The sequence below is a fragment of the Canis lupus genome, chromosome 28 (genome assembly GCF_003254725.2).
Source record: "Canis lupus dingo isolate Sandy chromosome 28, ASM325472v2, whole genome shotgun sequence".
In the NCBI taxonomy this organism is placed as follows: Eukaryota; Metazoa; Chordata; class Mammalia; order Carnivora; family Canidae; genus Canis; species Canis lupus.
The window spans coordinates 24,208,403-24,234,114 of record NC_064270.1 but is presented as its reverse complement, the minus strand read 5'-3'; the positions used below and the strand labels follow the sequence as shown (position 1 = coordinate 24,234,114).

Genomic DNA, 25,712 nt, shown 5'->3' with positions numbered 1-25,712 from the left:
AATGTTTTTTATATGGCATTCACTTTTCTCCAAGGAACCTGCATCGGAACCCCAGGACAACAACATCCTTACACCTATGACACTGTCCCTGATTATGACCCAATTTGTAGTTTACAGAACAGAACCAGCCACAGAAAAGTTACTTTCTACTCCCTTCGTAAAGAACATGCCACGAGGCCCCGGAAAAGGAGCTGAGAACTGAGTCCAGTCCTCGCTCTGGCCACTAACTCAGCGTGTGACATTGGGCAATTCACTTAGGGCATCTCTGGGCCTGTTTCCTTTTCTGAGAGCAGGTTGGGCCGAGATGATCTAAGGTTACTTCCAGCCCTGAAATCTTGACACTAGAGGAGTATGTGTAATCATGAGCATCCATGTCACTGCAGGGTTGGAGGAAGGAGGAAGCTTCTGGGAAAATATCAACCTTTCTATGTGCCTCATTTGTAACATAAGAATTTGTAGAACATTTTCACAAACGATGACTCAAGATGTGGCCTAACGGGAATAAATCACTTTTGTAATATGTACAACACACATATACACATATATTTAATATTCATATAACAGAGGCATAATTCATTAAATAATATATACTCAATTATAGCAAGCTACAAAGTAAGGAGGCAGTTAGCCTGAAATTTGACACAATGCATCTTAAGATTTTTCCACTTAAGAAAATCATTTTGCCATTTTTAGACATTACAACTAACATAGAGGCAAAATACATTAATGGATAACATTTTATGATACTTAAATAAAAAATACATGAATTATTTCAAGCTTTGCATAATTCTACCTGTCATAGATTCATTATAAAAATGAGTCTTCCATTAATTATTTCAAAAGTATGAAGTCCAGCTCATGACACAAATATATGGAAGAGAATATTCTAATAAGGCTGAGCCATCTTCTCGAGAGGTTAATTTATAAATTCCACTGTCAGAGCCTACAAAATCCAGAAGTACATTAAAAATATGTCTACATATATTTTTTATAACACTTTATGTTATAATCTCTCACTGCTAAAAACAAATGTTAAACCCACAGGCTCTCAAAGCCAGGGATGTACAGATCATTTAACTTAAGCCTTTCCAAATTCACTTCTACTCTGTTCACAATCAATCAGCCCAGATAAAATTGTGCTGATGTTAATGGAGAATGTTACTTTCTAACAATTAAAATAAATTGGGGGATGCAGGGGATTGTAAAGTCTCAAATTCAGTGCTTCCCCTTTGAATTTTCTAATTCCCTCCTCTGTAACTCACCTCCACTAAAATGAGTTTTTCAGAAAATGATCTGGGGGTTGTATTTTTTTTAAGTGGCTTTGGCACCAGTCTCCCCACTAATGGTAATAGTGCACCATTATGGAGACCACAAGACTAGACCAACCCAACACAAAGAGGAAGGCGTGGTGAGAAGATCTCCAAAATTTCCAGGTGGGTAACCATCACTAAGGTCCAGTAACAGAAAATAGATACCTTTTAGATATAAGCCATATCCAAGAATAATCCAAAAATACATATTTTTTAAAGAGAAAAACAGATAAGCAAGGCCTGTTATCAACAAAAGAATATTTCTTCATCTCCTCCCAATAAAGGAAGCAACTGCCTTTGTCAGGTCACTTACGACAATGTGTGCCGGTGACGGAGAGCGGGCATCCTTGAGGGCTTGTCTACTCTGGAGGGTCCCCGCCTGGACGTCAAGCAGTGGCCATTTCATCTGGAGATACTGGAGGGAGAAAACAGAACGAACATGGCAAATGAATTGAGGAAAGAAACCCAAAACTGCTATCCCAAGACATAATTCCTGGGGTGCCTGATACACAGATGAGAAACTAAAAGGAGTAAAGACATGCAAATAACAACACTGAAAAACTGAAAAGCATGCAAACAACATCAACAGAAAAATCATGCCATCCCAATAGGTTATTCCCAAGAGCTCAGGTTCAACAGGCACATTTCTAGAACATCAACACGACTAGCAGCTATAATTTGGTCTTTGCGTTCCAACGTCAGGCTGGCCCCGATAACATGATCTCATTAATCCTGCCTCACTGAGAGGGAGACAACAGGGACACAGGAGACAACACAGGCCTTCCAAAGGAAGAAAGCAAATGGGAGTCTCAAGCCAGAGGCATCTAGGAGACCGTCAACTCCAGATCTGCTCTTTCAGTGACCTTCATTTCTAAAATGCCATCGTCCTTCACTTTAAAGCTGAGTATATATGCGCAACTATCCTTTAGTAGAAACTACTCAAGTAGGTGAGGATGGAACTCCTCAAAACCAACCCAAAAGCTTATAAAACAAAAATACTTCTCAGGGCACCTGGGTGGCTCAGTTGGTTAAGCATCAGATTCTTGGGTTTTGGCTCAGGTCATGGTCTCAGGGTCTTGAAATCAAGCCCCACTGAGATCAAGCCCCACATCAGGCTCCACACTCAGCAGAGGGTCTGCTGAGATTCTCTCTCTGCCCCTGCCCCTTCCTCCACTCGCTCACTCTCTCAAATAAATCTTTGAAAACAAAAAGTACTTCTCAGTAAAAGATGTACAAACAGGGCACAGTGCAATTTATACGCTCATCTCAAAAGTCCTAAGAAATTCTTTTTTTTTTAAGATTTTATTTATTTATTCATGACAGCCACAGAGAGAGAGAGAGAGAGAGAGAGAGAGAGAGAGAGAGAGAAGAGAGGCAGACAGAGGGAGAAGCAGGCTCCTCGCAGGGAGCCTAATGTGGGACTAGATCCCCGGACTCCAGGATCACACCCTGAGCTGAAGGCAGACACTCAACCACTAAGCCACCCAGGAGTCCCAGAAATTCTTAAATACACACAAGTTTACCACACAAATTAAGTTAAAGGTATAAGCCAATGACATCTATCTCTGCTCTTCTCTGAGGTGGAAAATACATGGCACGAGGGAAAGAGAGTTACTTCTTTCATAAGTGATAGTTCAGCTTTCAGAAGGACCAGATCAACTGATCCAACTCCTCACTGTATAAACAAGGAAAAGTGAGGTGAGGTGGCTTGCCCAGTCAGAGATACTTAGCATATGTGCAAGCAACTCCAAGGCACTTGACTTTGGTGGGTGACATCACGCCAGTTTTACTCGGGAAACCTTCAAACCACTGAGCAAAACTGAAGACACAATGCTAAGTCATTTAATAAGGACTTTGCCAGCCTTTGTATCTCTGAAGGCCAACTGTTTAATGCATCAATTAATGCTTGGAGGGAATAGAAGGGGCCATCTTGATCTTTTCAGAGATTCCCAAAGTAAAATAAACGATTAGTTTTCATATAAATTGTACAGGAAATTTGACTCAATGAATATGGATTAAACTTTTTGTACAGCACCTTCCCATGAAGGATTAAGGACACAGGAAGATTGTCCGCCCTCAGAGAGTTTATGTGCATGTGAGGGAACAAACTCAGATTAAGTCCAGACAGAACATAGTGGAAATGTGGCAGAGACTCAGGGAATCATGCCTAGGGAATGCCAAGAAGCAAGACAGTATTTCTGAGAAAAGAGACTGGAGAAGACTGCACAGAGTAGGTCTTGTTAAGCCAGAAAGATTTCGTCATAAAGAAAAAGGACAGCTGGGGGGCAGGGAGGAGTGGCAGTCCAGAAAGAAGCTGAGGGGGAAGGGCAGTCCAGAAAGAAGGATTTGGGGTTGGCTCAAATCCCACATGAAATGAAGGGCGAAAGCCACACACAAGCTTTCCCATAGGTTCCTTAAAGATACAATTGTCCAGTGAATTAAAACCAAATGCAGTTACATCTTAAACTGGAAGACCCTGGCCCACAAGCTACCTGCCAAAGCTCACAGTCATTTTCTCGACCTACATCTGTACAAGGTTAGAGCAATTCTACAACCTCAGAGCTGTTACCCAGAAGGCCCTTCTGTGAGGGAACCCAGTTACTAGTTCTGGTGACTCACCACAATACCTCGCATCAAATCCCTTTGCTTCTACGGACCTCCAGTTTTTCATCAGTTAACTGAAGGGGTTTTCCTATCTGGGACAAGGGTGATGGAGGGGCTGCCCCAGCACTTAAGGATTCTAGACTCCCAGACAGTAAATACCAGCAGGCACCCGACCCCCCACCTCTGTCACCCTTATAATCAAGCCATTTCCAATTATCTTCTCTGGGGGCAGTAACATCGCAAGTTGAGAACCACTGTAGTAAAAGTCTCCATGGTCTCCCTCAGCCTATATATATAACCCAAGCCAGTGGACCATGGGAACCTCTTCCATCCCATCTCACCTTGACTGCTTCCCATTCTCACCTGCCACATAAATATATGAGCCTCATTGGTCAAAACCACTCAATAGTATCATTTCCTTGAGGCCAACCAAAATGGGACACCTGCCAATACTCATCTCTCCTCTCATAAAAACCTGTGAGGAAAAATGCCAAGCTGAGTGCCACACACTTATGCCTCAGTGGGCAGGGTTAGATTAACAGACAAGTTTTCATCTTCGGCCATCTGCAAAACTGATTTGATCACATCCAAATCCCAGCTCCATAGAATTCGGAAATTTAGGCTTTGTTTAAGGTGACAGACCTGCCCCAAGGACCCCACCAGAGAACTGTCATACCCATAATGCAATATTAATGCAGAGTCTTATAATTCTTATTTTACATAAAAGCTTCATTGTGTGCCATATCCAATCTCCGCAGGCTACCTGCACCACATATTTTTATGAGCCTACATTTCAGCGCTCCAAGCCTACAATACACATAATTTTCAATTATGTTAGGGCAGCCCAGGATCACTGCCTATATAACATTACTGGTTGGAGGAAATGAGACTCGGCCCCACTGCCCAGAGAGAGCTAACCAAATCCAGATGGTAGAGGAAGACAGCCCCAATCCTGCTGGCTTGCAAGGACTCCGCGGTGACAGCCTCAACCTCTCCATCCCAGTGCAACATGATCCCACAGAATGGTTGGGCCCCCGCAAATCTGTGCCCGTCCCTTGGAAATAACTGGCATTCAGGCAGACGAGGTTCCTTCTGGGGAAATAAGTATTATGTCAGGATTTTTTAAAGGAAGTTATTAACCTCCTCCAAAAGTGATGGGTTTCCCAGGTTCCTTCATCTTCCACAATTGGTCCTTATTAATAAGGAAAATAAATAAATAAAGGGAAGAAAAAGGAAATTAGGTACGATTATAGCCTAGAGGAAAATCTTTTCCTTCCTGGAGACACTAGGCAGCAGGAAATTCTCTTCTGTTGGGTCCTAAAGGAAGACCCGGAGGAGGAGGCATCTAGGATTTACAAAAGGGCTGGAACGCAACGCCATGCCACGCCACATTTCCCCCCTGGTCCAACTTCAGTTTTATATCCTTTTGGGGAAGAAAAAAAAAAGTTCCCACCATCCCACTATAAAAACAACACTGGGCTCCAGCTCTCTTCCTTTCGAGCCGCTCAACGTGGAAATTATGAATTGCCTACAAAAACATTAAACTTTTCAGCAAACTGCAATCAAACAGGGCCATGGGAATTCCTGCATTGAAAACTGTTGAAATGGAGTCCTGCTCAACTTGCATTTTGCAAAAAAATAAAAAATAATAAATATATAAGGCCATCTTGGCTTAAGTGTTTCATCCTTTGTTTAATACTAATGTTCTGCTCATGGCCCATTACGGTTTTTCCCCAAATCATATTTTATGATATGTCTTAGGGAGCTTAAGTTAAGCTTCAGACCTGTGGACAAAGTCTCAAAATATACACAAAGCCAACGGTCTGAATGGAATCAGGGAACTCTAAAAGCCTGTTAAATTGTCAGCAAAAAAAAGGAAAAAGGTATGTAACTCTAACTTCTCCTCCCCCCCCCCCCCCCGCCCCCAATGAAAAGAAGGACAAGGAAAGGCAAACCAGTAGGGCTCTTCCGAATCAGAAGACGCTCGCAGGATCCAGGAAACCTGAGGAAAGTGGGCCTGAGGAAACCTACTCCCAACCAAGGCACCCCATCCTCATGACACCAGCTTCAGGAGCAAGGATGGTGAGGAGGGGCTGCTCTGAGAACCTGCATCTGAGGCCTGCTGAGGCCTTGGTACAAAACTTAATATTCTAAACAAACAGGCCAACTCAAAGGCCAACGATGATATTGATGACAAAGTTCCCAGGAAACTCCACATTGCTGATAAAATACCAAGCAGCTTGGCGGCACTTCCTGTCAGTCAGGCCATCTCACTGGATGGAGAGGCGAGTGGAGTCCATCCCTTTACGTGCTCAGGACAGGGTTGGCAAACTTTTTCTGTAAAACGCCAGAGTACATACCTTAGGCTTTGCAACCCATACCATTTCGTCCTAACAGCTCTGTCGTGGTAACCCAGAAGCAGTCATGGGCAACATGTGTACCCATTATGTCATAGCTGTGTTCCAATAAAACTTTATTTATCGATACTGATATATGGATTCCATAGGCCATTCCCGTGTCAGGAAATCTTCTGCTTGGTTTTTTTTTTTTTTTTTTCAACAGTTTAAAAATAAAAACCATTTTTAGCTCGCAGGCCATACAAAAAGAGGTGGCAGGACAGCTTTGGCCTCTGGGCCATAGTTTGCCACTCGTGCCACCGTGTCTTAGGGAATGAATGTGTAAAGACCTGATTTCCAGTCAGACAGGATACATTCCTTCACTGGGCCTAAAATCCAGACAGCCGATTATTCGGTGGCCCAAAAGCGACGTTTTGGATTGAATCGTCACTGGCAGACTCCAGTTTGGGGAGAAAAGTTGGAAAAGAATCTGAGCTCTCCAGCCATGACTCCCAGTCACAAGGTCTAACCACTAGACCACAATCTCACCGAAATAACTATCCCTCCTTTCCAAAATGGAAGTTTGAAAAACCGTGAGCAATTCTGACTGGAAAAGGTTCACGTGTTCGAGAGTTCTCACCCACTTCCCAGATAACACTGGCAATGTGTCCCACGTCATCAAACCATCACGAAAGGGCACCAAGCAGAAATGCCGCAGGTCACGGATGATGTGCCCCGTATGCTTTGGGAATCACCTTCCTAGGTCCAGAAGCTCCTCTCTCCAGAGCTTCTCGGTGTGTACAACTCTCACACATCACAAAGCTGGCATGAAGCCCACAGTATGCCAGCTCTGCCCACCACCAACAGATGGCATTGGTCATGGACTAAGGCAAGATGGGGAGCAGAGGCCACCATGGGGCCTCAACACTGCTACATGGAGATGAAACCAGCCTCTTCTGGAAAACTAGACCCCACAGAAAGTCTGTCCCTCAGAAAAGGACTGATTTTAAACACCGTGAAGGCCCTGCTCTCCTCCCAACTGGTAGATAGGCATCCTCTACCTACATACAAAAACAACAAAACAGCCTTTGCAAACCAAGATTTCTCAGCAGGTGTGCTTCTCCCTAGGAAAATCCATTTTTCAAGAATTCAAAATTGCTGGAAACCATGCTCATGACAGGTCATGACTGCTTAGTCTTCCTAACTCTCCCAAGCAACAGAGATTCATACAAGTTGTTTCTGATAAAACAGAAAGTGAATGCTTTGTCCAAACACCCACACCAAGAGACCACAAGCCATGGCCTATCACATCCAAACAATGAGTCCCTTCCTCCTCCACGAGGTGACCATTCATCCAACCTGTGCGGCCTTGTCATATAGGCCATGCCGACTCTGCCACAAACGTGTGAGCCAGAAAGGGTAAAAGCATGACTATAATGTTTATACCCCTCCACTTTACAAAAGAAAAGGCCATCAGCAGCCACTCAACCTAAGAGGAAAATGGAAAAACGTCACAAGTGAGACAACAGGAAGCACAAGGATATCGCTAACAGCACGCATGCCTTTCTTCAGGAGCTCACGTCGGGAGGCACACCCTCACGTTGCAGCCACAAACACAGGTCTGTTAAAGAACACGTTTGGCTCTCTCTTTTCAGAACCTACCTCACTGCTCAGAACTGGAAGATGGAAAATTCAGTACATCTTCTCTAAATAAATAATTCTGCTCTGGGGGTCAGGGAAACCCAATATATCCAGAGTAGTTAAATTATAAGAAGCTGTGATTAATATCCTGTCCTACCCTCTGAATCATACAGGTAACAACAGGTTTCCCAAAGCCAGCCTGGATCACATATACCTCCACAGTGAAATGACACCAGAAGTCATCAATCCTGTAGAATCCTCAAGGCCACCATACAAAATCGGTTTGAGCAATTTTCCCCGTAGAGGCAGGAGGTATAGGAGATTAGGTTGCTTCATTATAGGTTTTTTAAAACATAGCCTGGGAATTGCTTCTTTTGAAAAATCCACATAAAAGCCTAAGATAGAGGCTCTATTTAAAGAGGCATTATTTGTCCATAAAGTGTGACTGTACAGAAAGAATTCAGGAACATGTGATTGTGGCTGGTTGGGATATAGCATAAGTGAATATATACTATAGTTACTGAGGCAAAGAAAACCAAAGACCTCGAAGGCTGGGTATGTTCTGAACTTGAAGAAGGAAAAAAGCCACAGAAGAAAATGAAATAAGATGCTAGGATTGGCTTTATTCCACCACCACCACCACCCCCGTTTTTTTTTTTTTAATGACACCAAACATAGTAGGAATTCAGGAATGTTTCCCTTAAAGTCACTATCCCACTTCTCAACATTAAAGGAATATGGGGGGGAAAACATATCAGGCCCTCGTGTAAGACAACAATTTAATATCCCTGCCTTCTATCCCTAGTTGCTACAAGATTTTTAAATGAAATCCTTGCAATTAACCTTTTTCTTCCTATCCATAACCATCAAAAGGGTCATAACAGTATCACTTCACATTTATAGAGTATCTTAGAGTTCAAAACCAGAGTCACAATAATCCTATAAAATAAATGAACAGAAAGGTGCAACTAACATTTTACCAAGGAGAAAATTAAGGCCAGTAGAAGTCAGACCCAGCTTGCCTGAGGTCCCTGGGTCAGCTGGCCTTCTAGTAGGCAGAGTTCCAGACCACTTCATCTCGACCCGCCTCAGAATGCCCCTCTCTACCTTCCTTTGGTTTTCTTATCAACTGTTAAGCAGTAGTATCTCACAGGGAACATTGCACAGCAGCCCCAAAAGAATGAACCATCCTCTCCAGCATCGATCGGCTCTCTTATCCCCCCAGGTCGCTGGGCAAACGTTAAATTTTCCTCCAAGGCTACTAGAAAACTATTTCTACCAGAGCTATTGAGGCCACCGGTAGTAAGGGGGAAACTGAGCAAACAAGCAAATAACAAACCAAAAATCCAACAACCAAAACTTTTTATCCCACCAGCTATTCAATACCCGGCTTTGAGATATTTTTGCATTTCCTAGGTCAGTGGTTTTGCAGGGAGGCCACGGTTTGGCAGCTCAGGGAAGCACAGCTGGATAGAATTTCACCAGGCCCTTCTCTCAAACCCAGCTGGGCCCCTTGGGTTGAGACCTGGGCCTTCCTTCCACCCTCCTGAAAAAAAGTCACTCTGAAAATCAGGGCTGTGTGTTCCTGAGTTAGCACAAGAGAGAGAAAGAATCCAGAAACCCCCTTTCCAGGCCCACTCGTGCCACTATCTGGACAATCACTTTTTCTTCTTCAGTGGGCAACCTCTTCCTCACTCTGGGCCTAAGTCTGGAAGTGATGAATCACTAAATGCTACTCCGGAAAACAATACCACACTATATGTTAACTAACTAGAATTTAAATAAAAATGTGGGCAGAAAAAATTAAAAAGACTACCACACACCACTAAAGATCCTAGAATTTCAGCTTCAAGCCAGGACTGGATAGGACTTTTGGGTGACTTCTGGGAGTGAGTAAGGCAGTAAGTATACTTTGCCTATGAAAGCCAGACATTTCATGACCAGTAGGGCAGCTGATGAGAGTCATTGCTACCATTTACCAAATATTTCCAGCTCTCCACCTCTGGGCACACAGTAAGATTGTGTCCTTCCTGGACCATGTAACGGTGTGGTAGGGCCATATGCCTAGTTCCAGCTGATGGCCTGCAGCACGCATTTACCAGAGTGGTCTTCTTCCACCCTAATGATGCAGAGCACATGAGAAGGTGGCTGCTCCATCAGCCTATGACCCAGATCGAAAGAATAGAGCAGAGCCTCAAGAACACCAGTGATAGATATATAGTCTGAGCAATAAGTAACTGTTTAATATAACCCACTGAGATTTATGAGATGTTTGCTACTACAGCATAAACTAACCTCTCCTCACCTACCTATCCACTTGCTTTCCTGCTTGGAAGAGATATACAGCAGAAATAATCCATGCTCTATGACTGAAAGAAAGAAAAAGAAAAATCGAGCAGGAATTCTGAAATTCATTACAAAAAAAAAAAAAAGGAAGAAGAAAAAGAAGAAAGAAGAAAGAAGAAAGAAAGAAAGAAAGAAAGAAAGAAAGAAAGAAAGAAAGAAAGAAAGAAAGAAAGAAAGAAAGAAAACAGAAGAAATTAGCTCAAAAGTCCCATTCTCTTTTAACACAGAGATTCCTGCAGCATTTACAAAGCATGTGCTCTGTGCCCAGTGTGGACTAGATACTCTGAGGCCTTGAACAGTAGTCATCTAAGAACCACTCAATGGACAACAAGCTAGTCAATGGTACAAGAGACTAACACAAGGAAGCAAAAATATTATAAAGAAAGACTTAATTCATGATGGTGACATGGTCCAACAGGTCCCACACCTCGCTGGTTTGTTTAGGGAAACTTTCCCCCTGACCCATGCTGGACCTGCTAAATCCAACTATCTGGGATTGGGCTGAAGGGTCTGTAATTTTTTTTTTACCTCAACTAAAGACCCTCATGATCAGTAATTAGCATAAACTATCGGTACTAGGGCAGTATCAACAATGAGTGGGTTGTATATTTGCAGATTCCAGCTTCCTTTCTCTAAAGTTCTTTTAAACTTCTGCACTGATTGTCCCTACATCTTTTTTAAGTGGTCAAAGCATATAACCTCCAAACCTGTTCTAAAAGAAGAAAAGCAGGGACGCCTGGGTGCCACACTCAGCTGAGCATCTGACTCGTGGTTTCGGCTCAGGGTCATGAGATCAAGCCCCACCTTAGGCTCCATGCTCAGCGTGGAGTTGGCTTGGGATTCTCTCTCCCTCTGCCTCTGTCCCTCCCACTTGCTCTCACTCTCTCTTTAAAATGAATAAATCAATCTTTTAAAATAAGTAAAGAGGGGAGTCCCTCAGCAGGCTGAGGGCTCAGCGGTTTAGCGCGGCCTTTGGTCCAGGGCCTGGTCCTGGAGTCCTGGGATGGGGTCCCATATCAGGCTCCCTGCATGGAGCCAGCTTCTCCCTCTGCCTGTGTCTCTGCCTCTCTCTCTCTCTCTCTCTCTCTCTCTCTCGCTCTGTAGCTCTCACTCTCTCTCTCTCTCTCTCTCTCTCTGTGTGTCTCTCATGAATAAATAAAATCTTTAAAAAATAATAAAATAAAGTAAGTAAAAGTGAAGAAAAGCAGAAAGAAATTAAGTGACTTAGTCCCACAGAGGGATTCTGAACCAGAATGCAGTTTCAGTATTTTCAGGCCAGGATTCTCAAAAGCTCTTAAAGGAGACTGAGTAGAATGAGCAGTGGGAGGGAGGGCGAAGTAGACACACAGATGTTGGGCAAAACCAAGGGTGCCGCCCCCACCCCCACACAGGCAGCTGGTAGGAAATCAGCCTCAGAGACAGTCTGGCTCTGGTATGACCGAGAGCAACCAAGGACTGGGCACATCAGAGTCTTCAGGCAGCCTCAAGATCAAGCTCCCCCACAGAGGGCTGTGGATTCTAAGCCAATGGCAGTCCTGCCAAAAGCACCCAAGTCCCTGAGCCATTGGCCCAAGGCTGAAGAACTAGAGCACAAAAGCTCTCGCCCTCCTGTCCTCAAACAGGTCACACATCTCGACCCCCAGAGACCTCATAGTACAAACTCCTCCCCCACACTCCCTGCTCCACCACCACCACCACCCCCATGGTAACTAACCAATAACGAACGTTGGTGTGCCACTGCCGGAACCTCATATTAAGAGACAGACCAAAAACAACCCACTTTGTTCACCACATTTTTTGATTACTGTTTCTTACAAAAAAAGCCAAGGATAGTGCAGTTGATTGGAATATGCTAGTTACCACCTGCTTGTCTACAGGCACGCAAAGTGGACACAGGCACCTACAGACCGGGAAGTAAGCTGGAAGGCATGGAGTGGTAAGTGTGGACATCACTGGGAGCTCGGCCAATTCAGGGCCAACTGGGACAAGAGCACACCGAGTCTCGGCTGATGAATGGATAAGGGAACGATGATCTACGCATACAGTAGAATATTATTTGGTAATAAAAACAAATGACTACTGACACAGGCTACAAGAATGACCCAGGAAACATCAGGCTAACTTAAAGAGGCAGACCAAAAAGGCCACACATTGTAGGATTCCTCCTATATGAAATACCCAGAATATGCAAATCCATGGAGACAGTGGTTAAATTAGTGACTGCCAGGGACTGGGAGAGGGGAGATGGGGAGTGATTGCCAGTGGGTACAGAGTTTCTTTTGGGGGTGATGAAACTGTCCTGGAAATTGACAGTGGTGATGTTTGCACGCTACTGTGAATGTACTAAAACCTGCCAAATTGTGTACTTTAAATGAGTAAATTTAATGTGAATTATATCTCGATTTTTAAAATGGATTACAAAAAAAAAATGCACCAAGTCATTTGATAGTTATCAGATTCATTTCAAAGACAAAGGTGTGGGGGAGAGGACACACACATAGACTCCACCTACAGTGCCAGAACGCCTCAAAAATGAATTGAAAAACAGGTGAACAAACCTATTCTTTAAGGAAAATTCTGACCCTCCAAAGCATCTTGGGAAACAAGCAATTTCCAAATGTGACTGGCTGGCATGGGATCTGGGGAAGGGACCGTTCCAACAGCAAGACCTCATGAAACCCGGAAAGAATACAGCACGCCCCAGATGAAATGTGCCGAGGAAGAGCCACAGCAGACAGCCACAGATGTGGGTGATGAGGGGCAGCCCGGGTGGCCCAGCGGTTTAGTGCCGCCTTCAGCCCAGGGCGTGATCCTGGAGACCCGGGATCGAGTCCCACGTCGGACTCCCTGCATGGAGCCTGCTTGTGTCTCTGCCTCTCTTTCTCTCTTTCTGTCTCCCATGAATAAATTAAAAAAAAAAGAAGAAGAAGAAGAAGAAGAAGAAGAAGAAAAGAAGGAGAGGAGAAGGAGAAGGAGAAGAGGGTGATGAGCTATTCCAAGGCAAACCAAACCGAGGGGAGCACTTGAGTCAATGGACACCCGAACCCTACATATTCCATTCTCCATCACCCTGTCTGTGGCTTCAAGCAGGCCATGACAGCTTTGCACCTCAGTTTCCCTAGCCATGAAATGGGAATGGAATCACCTGTCCAGAGTCTCCCAAAGGACTTCCTCACCACATTTTCAACCCCAGAGGACATGCTGGGTCAATGACAGGACAGTGAAGATTTGCAAAGAGGAGTTAAAAGTCAGAAGTCACAGGTCCATTAGAGGTGTGGCCATCGGGTGACCTTTGAGGATACAAAGCCAGAAAGTAACAGGGTCCTGGTGACCTGGAAGAGTTATTTTCAATCCAGGAATCAGCACGATTGCAGCACATATTAAAATCCGGATCTCTAAAAGATCCTTTCTTTCTCCACAGCCAGCAGCTCTCAAGACTTGGGCTTCCCCGGATTCGGGCTCCTCCCTATTCTGTCCTGTTCCACGACAACAAAAGACAAGGCAAGTCTTGGTTGGCAGTCGACAAGCAACCAATTAATGTGCTTTTTTTAATTAGTCGACTTAAGAACAAAAATGCAAGACAGACCTGGGCTCCGGGCCTCAAACTCCCAACTGAAGCTGGGAACAGGCGCTGCATTTCCCTTTTATTTTTGTTTCCCCTTGTCACATTTGAGAGAGGCCGGTGGCTCCAGCAAGGTCTCCCTGTCCAAATTTTTATTGTCCGATGCTGGCTGTGACAAGCATGTGGAGATGCTTCGTAATGCTACCCTCAGGAAAGCCAAAAGGTCAGCAGCACCTCTGGTTCATTTTGCTTGCGGAGGAACAAACCCCGGAGCCAGGGTGAAGATTTAGTGAGGCTGACCTTCTGGAGGCCCCCGACCCCCCTGCACACCAGTCTTGCTGCCTCAGCCAGAAGCGGCCTGCCACTCAAGTATCATCTTGCTGTAACAAATTACTCCTAACCCAGGATTACGGCTCTTTCCAAATCCCTCCTAGAGAGCAAGGAAATAAACATTCTCTCCCAGGACTCTGCCCTGGTTGTTTCCCCTGTTGGTAATCCTTGTCTGTATTTGCTTCTCCTACAAGCCTTCGTCTGGGAGGTCTGCTAGACCTTTCAGACATAAGCTGAATGTCTCAATTGTCCATTAGGCACAGTAAAAGATGAAGGCGGGCTTTCTGTCCGGAGGAGCCTCACACAATAGTTCTCTTTGCCTACACACTTCTCGTCTGACTGCAGACCCGACTGGCCTAATCCTAGTCACTCACGGAACTCCACACCCCAAATTCCTTCCTAACGCCCCGCAGGGACGAGTGCGGATGAGATGGGCCATTGGGAGGCCGTGCTGCTCCAACTCCAGGCCAGGGCAGAGAAGCGGGCTTGCCCCCTGCCCCCTGCACCCACCCCCCCACCACCACCCAGGGACAGCATGCCATCTGGGGGTGGACTGCCTGGGGAGAAAGATCTAGAAAGACAGGCAAGATAGGAGACTGCCAGCCCAAGAGACTGCCTCTGACCCCATCCTGTGGTTTCCTTTAATAAACTACCAGGAGATATTTTGAGCACAATAACCTCACTTGGGGAAGGAAACAGAGTTCTGTCCACTTCCAAAGTCTCCTCTGCAACACTGGGATATTCCAGACCCTTCGGACAGAGGGGGCTGCTTTGTGTTTTTAACTGTATGCACACAGTGACCAGCATATGCCAAGAGGCAAACGGCAGAACAATGGATATGATCATCGGACGTGGGTGATTGGAAGAGATAGGGATCTTAAGGTTGTTTTATGCGAGACTTTCTCTCCGCAGAGAGTGGTTGACAGCACACTCGCTGACACGTTCCAGGCTCGGAGTGAAACTTTCTGAAATAACCCAAGGCACTGAGAAGACAGAAATACCATCAAAAATATCCAAACACCAAATCAAATCCCTATTTCAAAAAATAAGGGGTTGGGGGGGAGCCACTTGAAGAAACAGAATTAGACAATTCTACTCACTTTGAAGTAAGCACCACCTTGACTTCCCACGTTCAAGCGCACTGGGCCACCCTCCCTTCCCTCAGCAGAGTCACCGTTCCTCTCCAAACAAACCTGTTCTCTGCTTTCGTGGTTTTAGTCCTTCAAGAACCTGGCTTGGGAAGGAGCAGTAATGATCTGAAGCTAACCACTTAGCTCATTACTATGTCATCTGGATGCAAAAATCAATTCCAACGACTTCAAGTTTGGTTATCTCCTCCCCCTGAGGTCTGTACTGTTAAGAGCAAGAAAGTTTCCCAGGCTTTGGTTTATTTGTAATCCCAAACAGCTCTGACCACAGAACCTGGACATCTGTACTTCTGGAGCTCCCAGGGACCCGGAGATGGAATTTCAGGTCTCAGTCTTTTGACAGCAGCAAGAAAGATCTTCGCAGAAGGTAGTCTGAACATCAAGCAGGCAGAAAGTTTCAGGTCAAAGAGGATGCGATCCCAGGAAAGGGCTAGGTAGTCAAGGGGAAGAACTAAGTTGACATCTCTCTACTCATCTAACCAGGTCCTGTGTGCACTCTTCCAGGCTGAGCTACCCTAACAAAGGTTACCATGTCATCTCCCCACTGTAGTTGGCTGACAGAAGATTCTAGAAGAAGCAGGTTAATTAAAAATAAACTTAAAACTTCACTAATTCAGACCAAGGTGGTGCAGCAGAATGGTTAAAAAGCACAGGAGGAAAAAAAAAAAAATCACAAGAGCAGGAGCCGGGATGCCTAGGTTCAAACACAGGATCTATGGCTTTGTGCTTGTGGGGCCTTGGGACAAATGGCTTCACCTTTCTATGCATCCAGCCCTTGCCTGCAAGGTGAAGGAGAACAGTGCTATCTCCTTCCAAGTATGTACTGGACTGGTTAGTAGTGTATGCACTATAAACTAGGCCTGATTTCACATATGAGATGGAAGGCTGATGGGATTCATAGTCATGGGTTAGCCACTTCACTGCAGGGAGCAGAAAGAGAGAAAAGAGAAGTGTGGGATTCCTGTAAGTAAACGCCCTAAGTTAACAGATCACCCAAACTGGGCACCCTATGAACAGACCAGCTGACACAACCCGCTGTTCCTACCCACCCATAAATGGGCAAGTAAGAAATTGTTAATTCAGCTATTTTAAATATATACCTCCTTCCTATGTACCCTAGCAAAGAGAATTCAACTCTAGCTGTCGGAAGTTGCCCAAACACCTGGCTGCAGGAAGTCAACTCGTAAAGTCCCACTCGGGCTCTGCCCAGGTACAGGTGAATACACAGTCATCCCAACCAAAGGGTCTTCCAGAGTTGGGCGTCTCTCACTCTGCAGATCCAGGGGCACAGAGCAAATCACACGCTGCCTCAGAGAGGAAACATGCTAATTCAGCAAACCGTCTTGAGTGACAGTTCCTGCTACGCCTTTCACATCCCCATGCCCAGGAAATACCCAAGAGCCATGCTCTTGCCTCCACAAGGTCCCCCTGCTCCTTTCTCTCTGGACCACTGAGTCCCCACTGAATCAATTCTATCTACTACTGCGAGGACCCAGAGTAGCATAGTAGGAGTTGGGTGGGCTGCATGCCTTCAGGCCAAATTTCCAGATCACATCTCGAGGCACCCAGAGTGCCAACCCCAGCTCCAGAACTCCATGCATTCACCAAAATATTTACTGAGTGCCTCATATGTGCCACAGTGCTAACACTAAAAAGAACTGGGTTTATTAAGAGGGAATAACAGGGGACACCTGGGTGCTGCTCAGTGGTTGAGCCTTTGACTCAGGGAGTGATTCCGGGGTCCTGGGATCGAGTCCCACATCGGGCTCCCTGTAGGAAGCCTACTTCTCCTTCTGCCTGTGTCTCTGTCTCTCTCTGTCTGTCTCTCATGTCTCTCTCAATTAGAGCTGACCATTTTAAAAGCAGGGTGAGCTTAGGCAAATGGCATCACCTCTCTGAGTGCTGGTTTCCTTCTGTGTAAAATGGGAATATACACAAACATCCACCCTGAGGAGTTCTTCTGAGGATCGAATGCTTGGCACCGTGTCTGGCATATGGCAAGTGCTTAGTAAATGCTAGAGCTATTATGTTATTAGCTGGCTATTATATTGCTATTAATATAATCAGTATCATCAGAATAAAACTCCTGGAGATACTGCATGATGCTAAATCTTCCAAAAAAGTAAATCCCAGGTATGTGTATCATCTGTTGCTTAAAGAAAAATAAACACTGACCAAAAATACTCCCAGTTAATCAGGCTCGCCTCTCCCCAGTCCTCCCTTCAAGTCACTCACTCCTAGCTTTCTGGTGAAGAGGGACTTTCCTGGAACTACAGTTTGTCCCTTGGTCAGGTACACCAAGGCTCAGCTGCAGGCCTGCTGTTCCAAGCTACTGCATTTCTCTCCTCCGACCAGCCCTCAAACTTAAAGATATTTCTTAAAGGTCTGCAACCCCAGAAGAATTCTGATTCTTGCCCTGCATGCTCTGCAAAGAGCAGACACACAAGGCACAAGCAGACACAAAAATCAGGGAGTTGTGAAGCATTAGGGTCAACACAGCAGCAGCTGCTTAAAAGCTACCCAAAAACCACACAGAATCATAACCCAAAAGAGGTTTTACAAGTGCACAAAAGAAAAATGGGGGAAAAAGAATCTCAAAAAAAAAAAAAAAAAAGCCTCTGCCACTTTTCTTCCAGGCTATGTTCATGATTTCCTTTTTCTTTAAGATTTTAAAACCTCGCCTGTTAAAAACACCACCTCAAGAAGGTGTAAGATGCTGGGAAAAGCAAATCCAGAGGATGCCCTGGTGCCCCTGGTTTACCACTGTCAGGCAGAAAAACAAGGGTCAGCCACTTGGCACCCTGTGTAGGGACCATCTCCAACCCCTGGTTCTATCCCAAATCAATGTGGATTTCCTCCTGCACTGACCATGTACTCTGAGGATGAGGAGAGCACAAGGGCAGGCTGTGAAGAAGCTCTGGAAATGCCCAGAACACACACATCTGGAGAGGTTAAGTTTTAACTACGGTTTAAAGAGTGGAAAGTCAGACCAATTCTGGGGTTTGAATCCCAGACCACCACCTACTTCCTCAGGGGCCTCGGCCAGGTTCCTTAACCACCCGAGCGAACCTCAATTTCTTCCTCTACGAAAAGAAGCTCACAGCAGCTCACCGAGTCAGAGTTGGTGCCAAATCATGACTGCAGGTAGCCGCGTGGAGCAGCACCTGGCATATGGCAAGTGCTCGAGAAACGCCAGCCCTTAGGACCACCGTGGGGTTATTACGGAGTCTGTCCCACTGGCCCACTGGGCCACAATGTGGGGAAGGCTTTTCTCGTTCTCCAACAACACAGTCTGTCCTCAGAAACTGATATTCCGGGAGGTAGAAGTGAAGAGGGAAACTGTGGTTGGAAAGTTAAAAAGAAAACAGTGAGTAGCAGAAACCATGTAACATGTGAGAGACCTTACCAACGGAAATGCCCTCTGCTAAGTCCTTTACCCATTTTTCAGATGACATCTCGGGAACCGGAGTGGGGAAAGCTTAGGCAGGCCTTCCAAGGTCGCAAATTTGGAAGTGAAGGTTAAGAGGGCAGGAAACATGTTTGTCTCCCTGTGCCCCTGTGCCAAGCATGAATGGTCTCTTTAAGCCTCATTTAACATTCGACAAATATTTATTGATGCCGGCTCTCTGCCGAGCCTTATGCTGGGTTCTAGACAGAACAGAAAAGACCAGAGCCCCAGAGTCAGGGGACCTGGGTGAAAATCCCCAGCACTCACCCCACTTGCTGGGTGACAGCGGGCAGAGACTTCTGCTCCCCTGACCTCCAGCTATTGTAAAATAATTTCCCTTCGCCCCACCTCATAGGGTGGACGCAAAACTTCCACTAAACAACATCTAACTATTTGGCAGCTTCCAGCGGAATTTCGGGATTCATTCAGAATTAGTTTCCTTCCCTCTGTCCCCCCACGCCCCCCTCCCATCTCCCCAAACTAGCCCTAGTTAATACATCCATAAAATAAAGATAATAGTAAGGTATCTGAAAAGCACTTAGACTATAAACTGTAGTATGAAATATAAAACCACATGTTATTATTATAGGAATGCACCCCCGCCTCTACACCCAGGTGCCTCGTCGCCACTAGGAACTCGGTATTTGCAGTCTCAGCAAAGTGCACTCCCAACAGGTGGAGGCGACTGCAGGGGAGGGAGGAGGAAGGGGAGAAGGTGAGGGGATGCTGAGCTGTGCAGGATGCTTGCGTTTCCAGGCAGGAAAGAGAGCCCCGCAGCCAGCCGCGCTCCCTGGATCCACATGGAGAAAAGCGGTGAGGGCTGGGGAGGCAGTGCTGCAGGCTCCTGTGATGGCAAGCCACCCGCTGCTCAGCAGGCTCCCCATCAGCAAGGCGGCCCCTGCCATCTGTCTTCCAAGCCCCAAATCAATCAAAGAAGTGTTCCCAGGCCCCTAGAAGAGGCCAGGCACGTCCTGGGTGACAGTGACCCTCGGGTGAGTGGTAAGCCAACATCTCTGCCCTCACTGACCTCATTATCTTCAAGCCCAGAAGATTCATTAGTTAAAACAACACAATACACATACTAACTTCTAAAAAGCTCTTCCTGGGGCCACAGCACTTCCTAAAACTGTAAGAGGCATCCATCCACTCACCGCCTATTATTCTTGATTTTTTTAAGAAGGGCAAAGGTAACACTTCAGCCCACCACCAGCTCAAAAGTCACAACAAAGAAACCAACAGAGTGGTTCAGGGCTGTCAAGTCTTTAACATAACGAGAATCTGCCTCCCTCGATGCCATCCACTGTTAATCTGTCAGACAAATCAGGCAGTAGTTTGCTTTTCGTTCAGGGGCAGGTGTCAAGCCTGGCTGAAATCCACAAGAAAAAATGTTGGCTGCCCATGTGACCACAATGCACACCTGAAAAGTCAATATATCCAAACTACTCATCTGTTTACTACTTTAAAGGGGAGAAGAAAAATCAACCACCTTTTTAGCAATGCTTTTCGCCAAGTAGTGGAATTACAGACAATTCTTTCTTGTTGCTTTATACTTTCTAACACATTTTAATATTAAGAGTATAAAAAAAATTTTTTTTTCTTTTTGAGAAAGAGGGAGAGAGCAGGGCAGGAGGGGAAGCGGGAAAGGGAGAGAGAGAATATTAAGCAGATTCCATGGCCAGCTCGCAGCCAGACACAGGGCTTGATCTCACGACCCTGAGATCATGATCTGAGCTAAAACCCAAGAGTGGGACTTTAACAGACTGAGCCCCACACGTGCCCTTTAAAGTAAAGTTTTTAAAGAAAATACATTTTGCAGCAAATGGTATCTACAATTATATATAACTAATACTCATCTATGTATAATTTTGTATAACATGAAAAGGGCTACCATGCTTAGTGACATTTCAATTAGGGGACACCTGGGTGACTCAGCAGTTGAGTGTCTGCCTTCCGCCCAAGGAGTGATCCTAGAATCCCAGGATGGAGTCTCACACCGGGCTCCCTGCATGGAGCCTGAGTCTCTCTCTGCCTATGTCTCTGCCTCTCTGTCTCTGTGTCTCTCATGAATAAATAAATAAAATCTTAAAAAAAAAAAAAAAAAAAAGAACCTCAATTAGATTTGCTTTGGTGGCATACTGCACTCACTTCCCCAAAAGGACACACAGGCCTCTAAAACCCCTAGTGAGTTTTTCTAACAAACCAGAGACATAGTTTCCTCTGGTCTCTAGTGAGGACTTCTCCAAAGGTGATTCAGTCGCAGGGAGGAGCAGATTCCACGTCTGCTGGGACTTCAGGTGTTCTGTCCGAAAGAGCCCTCTGCCCCCTTTTCCTTCCCAGCTAGGCTCCAGCCAAGGGGAGCAGAGTTCCCCCGAGAACTTCCATTGACAACTGGCCTCAGAAACCTACTTCTCACTCCTGTGTCCCATCTGGACGCTGTTCAGATTTCCACCATCACACCCATAATAACTGTACTCCACTTCCTGGTTCTCACAGCTGCCTCCCAAGGTCATGTCCTGCTCACCTCTATCACCAGCTCCTAGCACTGCAGCTGGCAAGTGCTAGGTGTACAGGAAGTTACCATGAAAGAAAACAGACACCTGGCTGCCCACACCAGCGAGGTACTACAAAGGACTCAGGACGAAGCATCCAGGGGTGGCCGAGTCTCTGGCCAGCAGCCTTCCACCCATCCCCACTTAAACTAACACATCAAGGGTCTGAGAGGACACCTCACTATCCATTCCAGCATTCTCTAAGCCTAAAGAACAAAAAGAACAGGGCACCACATCCCAGAGAGGCCATTTCATCTCCTCCCACATCTTTGCTGAGCACCTACTATGTGCCAGGCTCTGATCCAACATTTCCCATAGCTTGTGGAATCTTCACCACCACTGATGATATAAATGCATTTATCTCCTCAGCAATGAGGGGAGATGGACTCTAGTGAAAGGTATTAAGTTTTTCAGTATCTCTTGGTGACCAGTTAGTTCGTGATCACCCAGCACTGGGCCCCCTCCATAATCATGCACTGACGACCCAAACATCATCCTGCTCAAGCTCTCTCTTAAATACACTCGATTTCTTGGTTTGCAAAGACGACACATTTAAAGAACAAAGATCTACACTGACCCTTTCTGGAACTCACTCTTCTCATCTGGAAAATCAATATAAACATAACTCCATTTGCAAAGCCACAGTAAGAAATAATGAGACCAATTAATAGGCCTGGCATAGGATTCAATAAAATGATGTTTCTTCTGTCTTCTTTCTGAGAAACAAGGTTACCAGAACAGGAATGCTTGGATTCCCCCAATGACTCTACTTTTTTAGTTGATTCTCCAAGATACATACCCTCCAAGCAGAAGGGCATTGGGTAGAAGGTAGAAAGTCCTCGGTGACCATGGAGGGGTATATCTTCAGGTGGCCAGCCTTCCCCTCGGTTCAACAGCAGAGGGGCACATCCGAAAGAGCCCTCTGCCCCTTTTTCCTTCCCAGCCAGGCTTCAGCCAAGGGGAGCAGAGTTCCCCCGAGAACTTCCATTGAAAGGTGTCTAAGTCACAACAGCCCAGTTTGCAAAGGAGACTGTGCACAGCTGAAAAGTATACCCAAGGAGAAATGAGGAACATAGGATGCTGAGCTCCTGCTCCATCACTGGGTAATTTCTCTGCTTCCTCATGGGTAAAATGGGATAATGCCTCTACCCACCACGCAGGATCCTACGTTGGAGCAGTTATGCCTGGCTCATGGAGGAAATCATTCAGAAAAGTCTTAGACCCTGCCCCAGATAGTACTACTCTGTGGGGCTTAAATCCCTCATGGTTTAGGAAAAGCTTATAAACTAAATCCAGGGTTCCTATAAGAAATTGTTCCGGTAGAGTCAACATACATCAATTTTTGGCTTCATCACAAACTAGGATTTGAGTATTACTGGCTGCTCCATGTTAATAGAAGACCAAGACTGGAAGGTAATGCGTTGGGGTGAGGAGGGGAAAAGAAGCTGCTGGTACAAAAATCCCCAGCTCTGCTAGCCAGGGGCTCTCTGCAAACTGGAAGTAAGCCTCAAGAAGTGGTCAGTCCTCTGGGTTTCTGAGCCTCAGGGCAAAGAGACACTGTTGAGTTTATGGAACACCAGGCAGCAGAGGCTGTCAGGGGGCTCATACTGGTGCTCCTGTGTCAGACGATGTCAGGATCTGGGGGTGGCAGTGGTATATAGCAAGGGTACAACCATTTCTGATTCACCGAGGGTTTGGGGAGGAGGACAAATTTCTGCTGGTAAGTAGAAGATAAACCAAATCTTCCATTTCAAAAAGGACTAGGGACACCTGGGTGGCTCAGTGGTTGAGCGTCTGCCTTTGGCTCGGGGCGTGATCCCGGGGTCCTGGGATCGAATGCCGCATCGGGCTCCCTGCATGGAGCTGCTTCTCCCTCTGCCTGTGTCTCTGCCTCTCTCTCTGTGTCTCTCATGAATGAATAAATAAAATCTTATAAAAAAAAAAAAAAAAAAAGGACTAGCCCACTGATTTTTCCTTTCGTCCCTCTCTCCAGACCTCTTTCCCCACAGCAAATAAAGTAAGTCCCTGGCAGCTGCTGAATTCAATTCCAGTCTAACAAAACCAGGTGAAGAAAGCAGAAAGCACCAAAGAGCTCCCCCTTGGGGCTCCTTGCACTGCTAGGAGCTATGGGGTATCTGCCTTGGCATGCCAAAATCTTATAAAGAAATGAAATATTGACACACATACACTTGAGGGAGGCCTACATATGAGTCATACTGGAACATTCCACCATAGCAAAAGATAACTCTTAATCCCTACCCTCCTGATACTAGTACATTTGAGTTCCCAGGAAGCAGATTCCTTAGCATTAATATCATTAAATCAAGTGAAATTTAAATTAAAAACACAATAACAGAGGGGCACCTGGGTGGCTCAGCAGTTGAGCATCTGCCTTTGGCTCAGATCATGATCCCGGGAGTCCTGGGATCGAGTCCCACATCAGGCTCCCTGCAGGGAGGCTGCTTCTCCCTCTGCCTGTGTCTGTGTGTGTGTGTGTGTGTGTGTGTGTCATGAATAAATAAATAAAATCTCTTAAAAAAATAAAATAAAATAAAATCCCACAATAACGGAGCATAGGCAAGCATGACAAAAGTCCCCCCACCCCCAGCTCACACCAGGAACACCCCACAGGAACAGCAGCCCCCATCATGCTGGGATTAGGAGACCTCTGCTCTGGGACCACAGTGTGCTAGGTTTCTTTCACATCACCTGTCCACCCACAGTCTTGGGCAGACAATCCCCACACGCTTTCTTCAGTTTTGTTTTGTTTTGTTTTTAATATATGTACAGAAAGCCAATCAGGCAGAAAAAGACCAGCAGAGGAATGGGCCTGGCACAAGGCAAGAGGTAGTGCCTATTGTGGTTCAGACTAATAATAAATAATAATACTTTGCGCTGCTCTGGTGCCTTTCATCTGAGAATTTCAAAGTGCTCTGCAAACATTAACTAATTATTCCTCCAGAATCCTGCAGAGATGGAGAGGAGAGGAAAGGAATGGACACAGCCCTGGCCTCCCAAGCCTTTCCGGATTTCTACTGTCCAAGGATTCCAAACTCTCCCCAGGACGACACCCACCCCAGGACGGCAGAGGGGAGGCAGAGGGGAGGTAAGGGGCAGAAGACAGCCTGCAGCTTTCTCTCTGGCTCTAATCCTGACTCTGTGGCTTTCCTCAAAGTGATTCGGAAGTTAGTAGCCGCAGCCAGCCTTTGATAATAACTAGGGGTGACCATATAATGCATCACCCAAACCAGGGCACTTGTAAAGAAAGTACTATTAATAACTGGCATAAAGAAGAAAGGTCCAGGCCAAAGAAGAGACTCTGACTCCCACTAGAAGTCTACCCATTTCAGGATGAAGGCTTAGCACAGGGCTCCCTGAATTCATGCACTGACATAATCAACAGGTAAAGCTCCGAGTGCCAGGCATGTACTTCTGTTCTAGAAGCATCGTTAGGCCTTGAAATTAAGCCTTACAAAACTACCACCAGACAGTCTTCATCTGGTTCCAGCAGTGATTTTCAAAATAGCTAACTACCAGCAGGTGGGTCTCCCATGGGACCCACTAGGGTCCTCAAGCCCCCTACTGTGCCCTTTATAGTTACTGGATCATAAAGATTTGGGACGGCATGCAGAGCATGGGCATATTTCAGGATTTTAACCACCAGCCTTTCAGCTAGATGCTAACCCAGACACAAGCACATACCCTGTCAAACCACCCCCACTACTAAGAGGCCAGGCTCTTCAAGGGGCAACTCCCTAGGTACATGCACCTCTGTTCTAACATGCAAATTCTATTAGTTTTTGCAACCAAGTCCAGTTTCAGCAACACACTTATGGGTTACAGAGAGAGCTGAATGCACAGAAAGCCTCGGTCAGTGTGTACTGTTTCTTAATAAATCAATCCAAATTAATGACAGATGTGAATTGCAAGTGAGTGCTATCTTTAAGAAATGTTTTGGTACCTCCCAACACTTCAGGTAACCCCAAACAAGCAAAGAAATATCCTTAAAGAAACTGCAGGAAAGAAGTTAGCCAGGCAGGTGCATGTATATAAATGAAAAGGCTTCTGAAGGACCTGGATGCAGCAAGGTAATTGCCCCTCTGCTAGCTCATTACCCAATGCCCAACAAACCCGTTCGTCATAAAGTAGAAAAGAAATCTGGGGTTGGAGTCCTGACCAAATTACCTGGGATTCAAAAACCCAGGGCATCCTCCCGCCTAACATGATTCTGCTCTCGGGACCCTGCCTTCCCTTCGCATGCCTTCGGGCTAGCTCAGATCCCCTGTCACAGCAATCGGCGGATCCCCAGCCCCGAGGGCAGTGCCTGGTCTGCTGTGGGCACCCAACAAATGCTGCCAAGTTCATTCATAAAGCAAGAAGGCATGTGTGATGGTTCTCTGCTCCACTCCAATCTGCCTCCTCCTACCTTCTATGAACA

General features: G+C 45.8%; 1 protein-coding gene across 49 annotated transcripts in view; it reads right to left on the bottom strand.

The window, feature by feature from the left end:
- Positions 1-25,712, bottom strand: part of TCF7L2 (transcription factor 7 like 2) — a 281,057-nt gene that overhangs the window by 200,763 nt on the left and 54,582 nt on the right. For all 49 annotated transcript variants that reach the window (XR_007406926.1, XR_007406927.1, XR_007406925.1 and 46 more), the window contains one exon: positions 1,624-1,725. Coding sequence is in view for 41 of the 49 variants with exons in the window: in XM_025467219.3 (XP_025323004.3) it covers positions 1,624-1,725 (102 nt within the window). In the remaining 8 variants the exon portion in view is untranslated. The remainder of the gene's footprint in view (positions 1-1,623; positions 1,726-25,712) is intronic.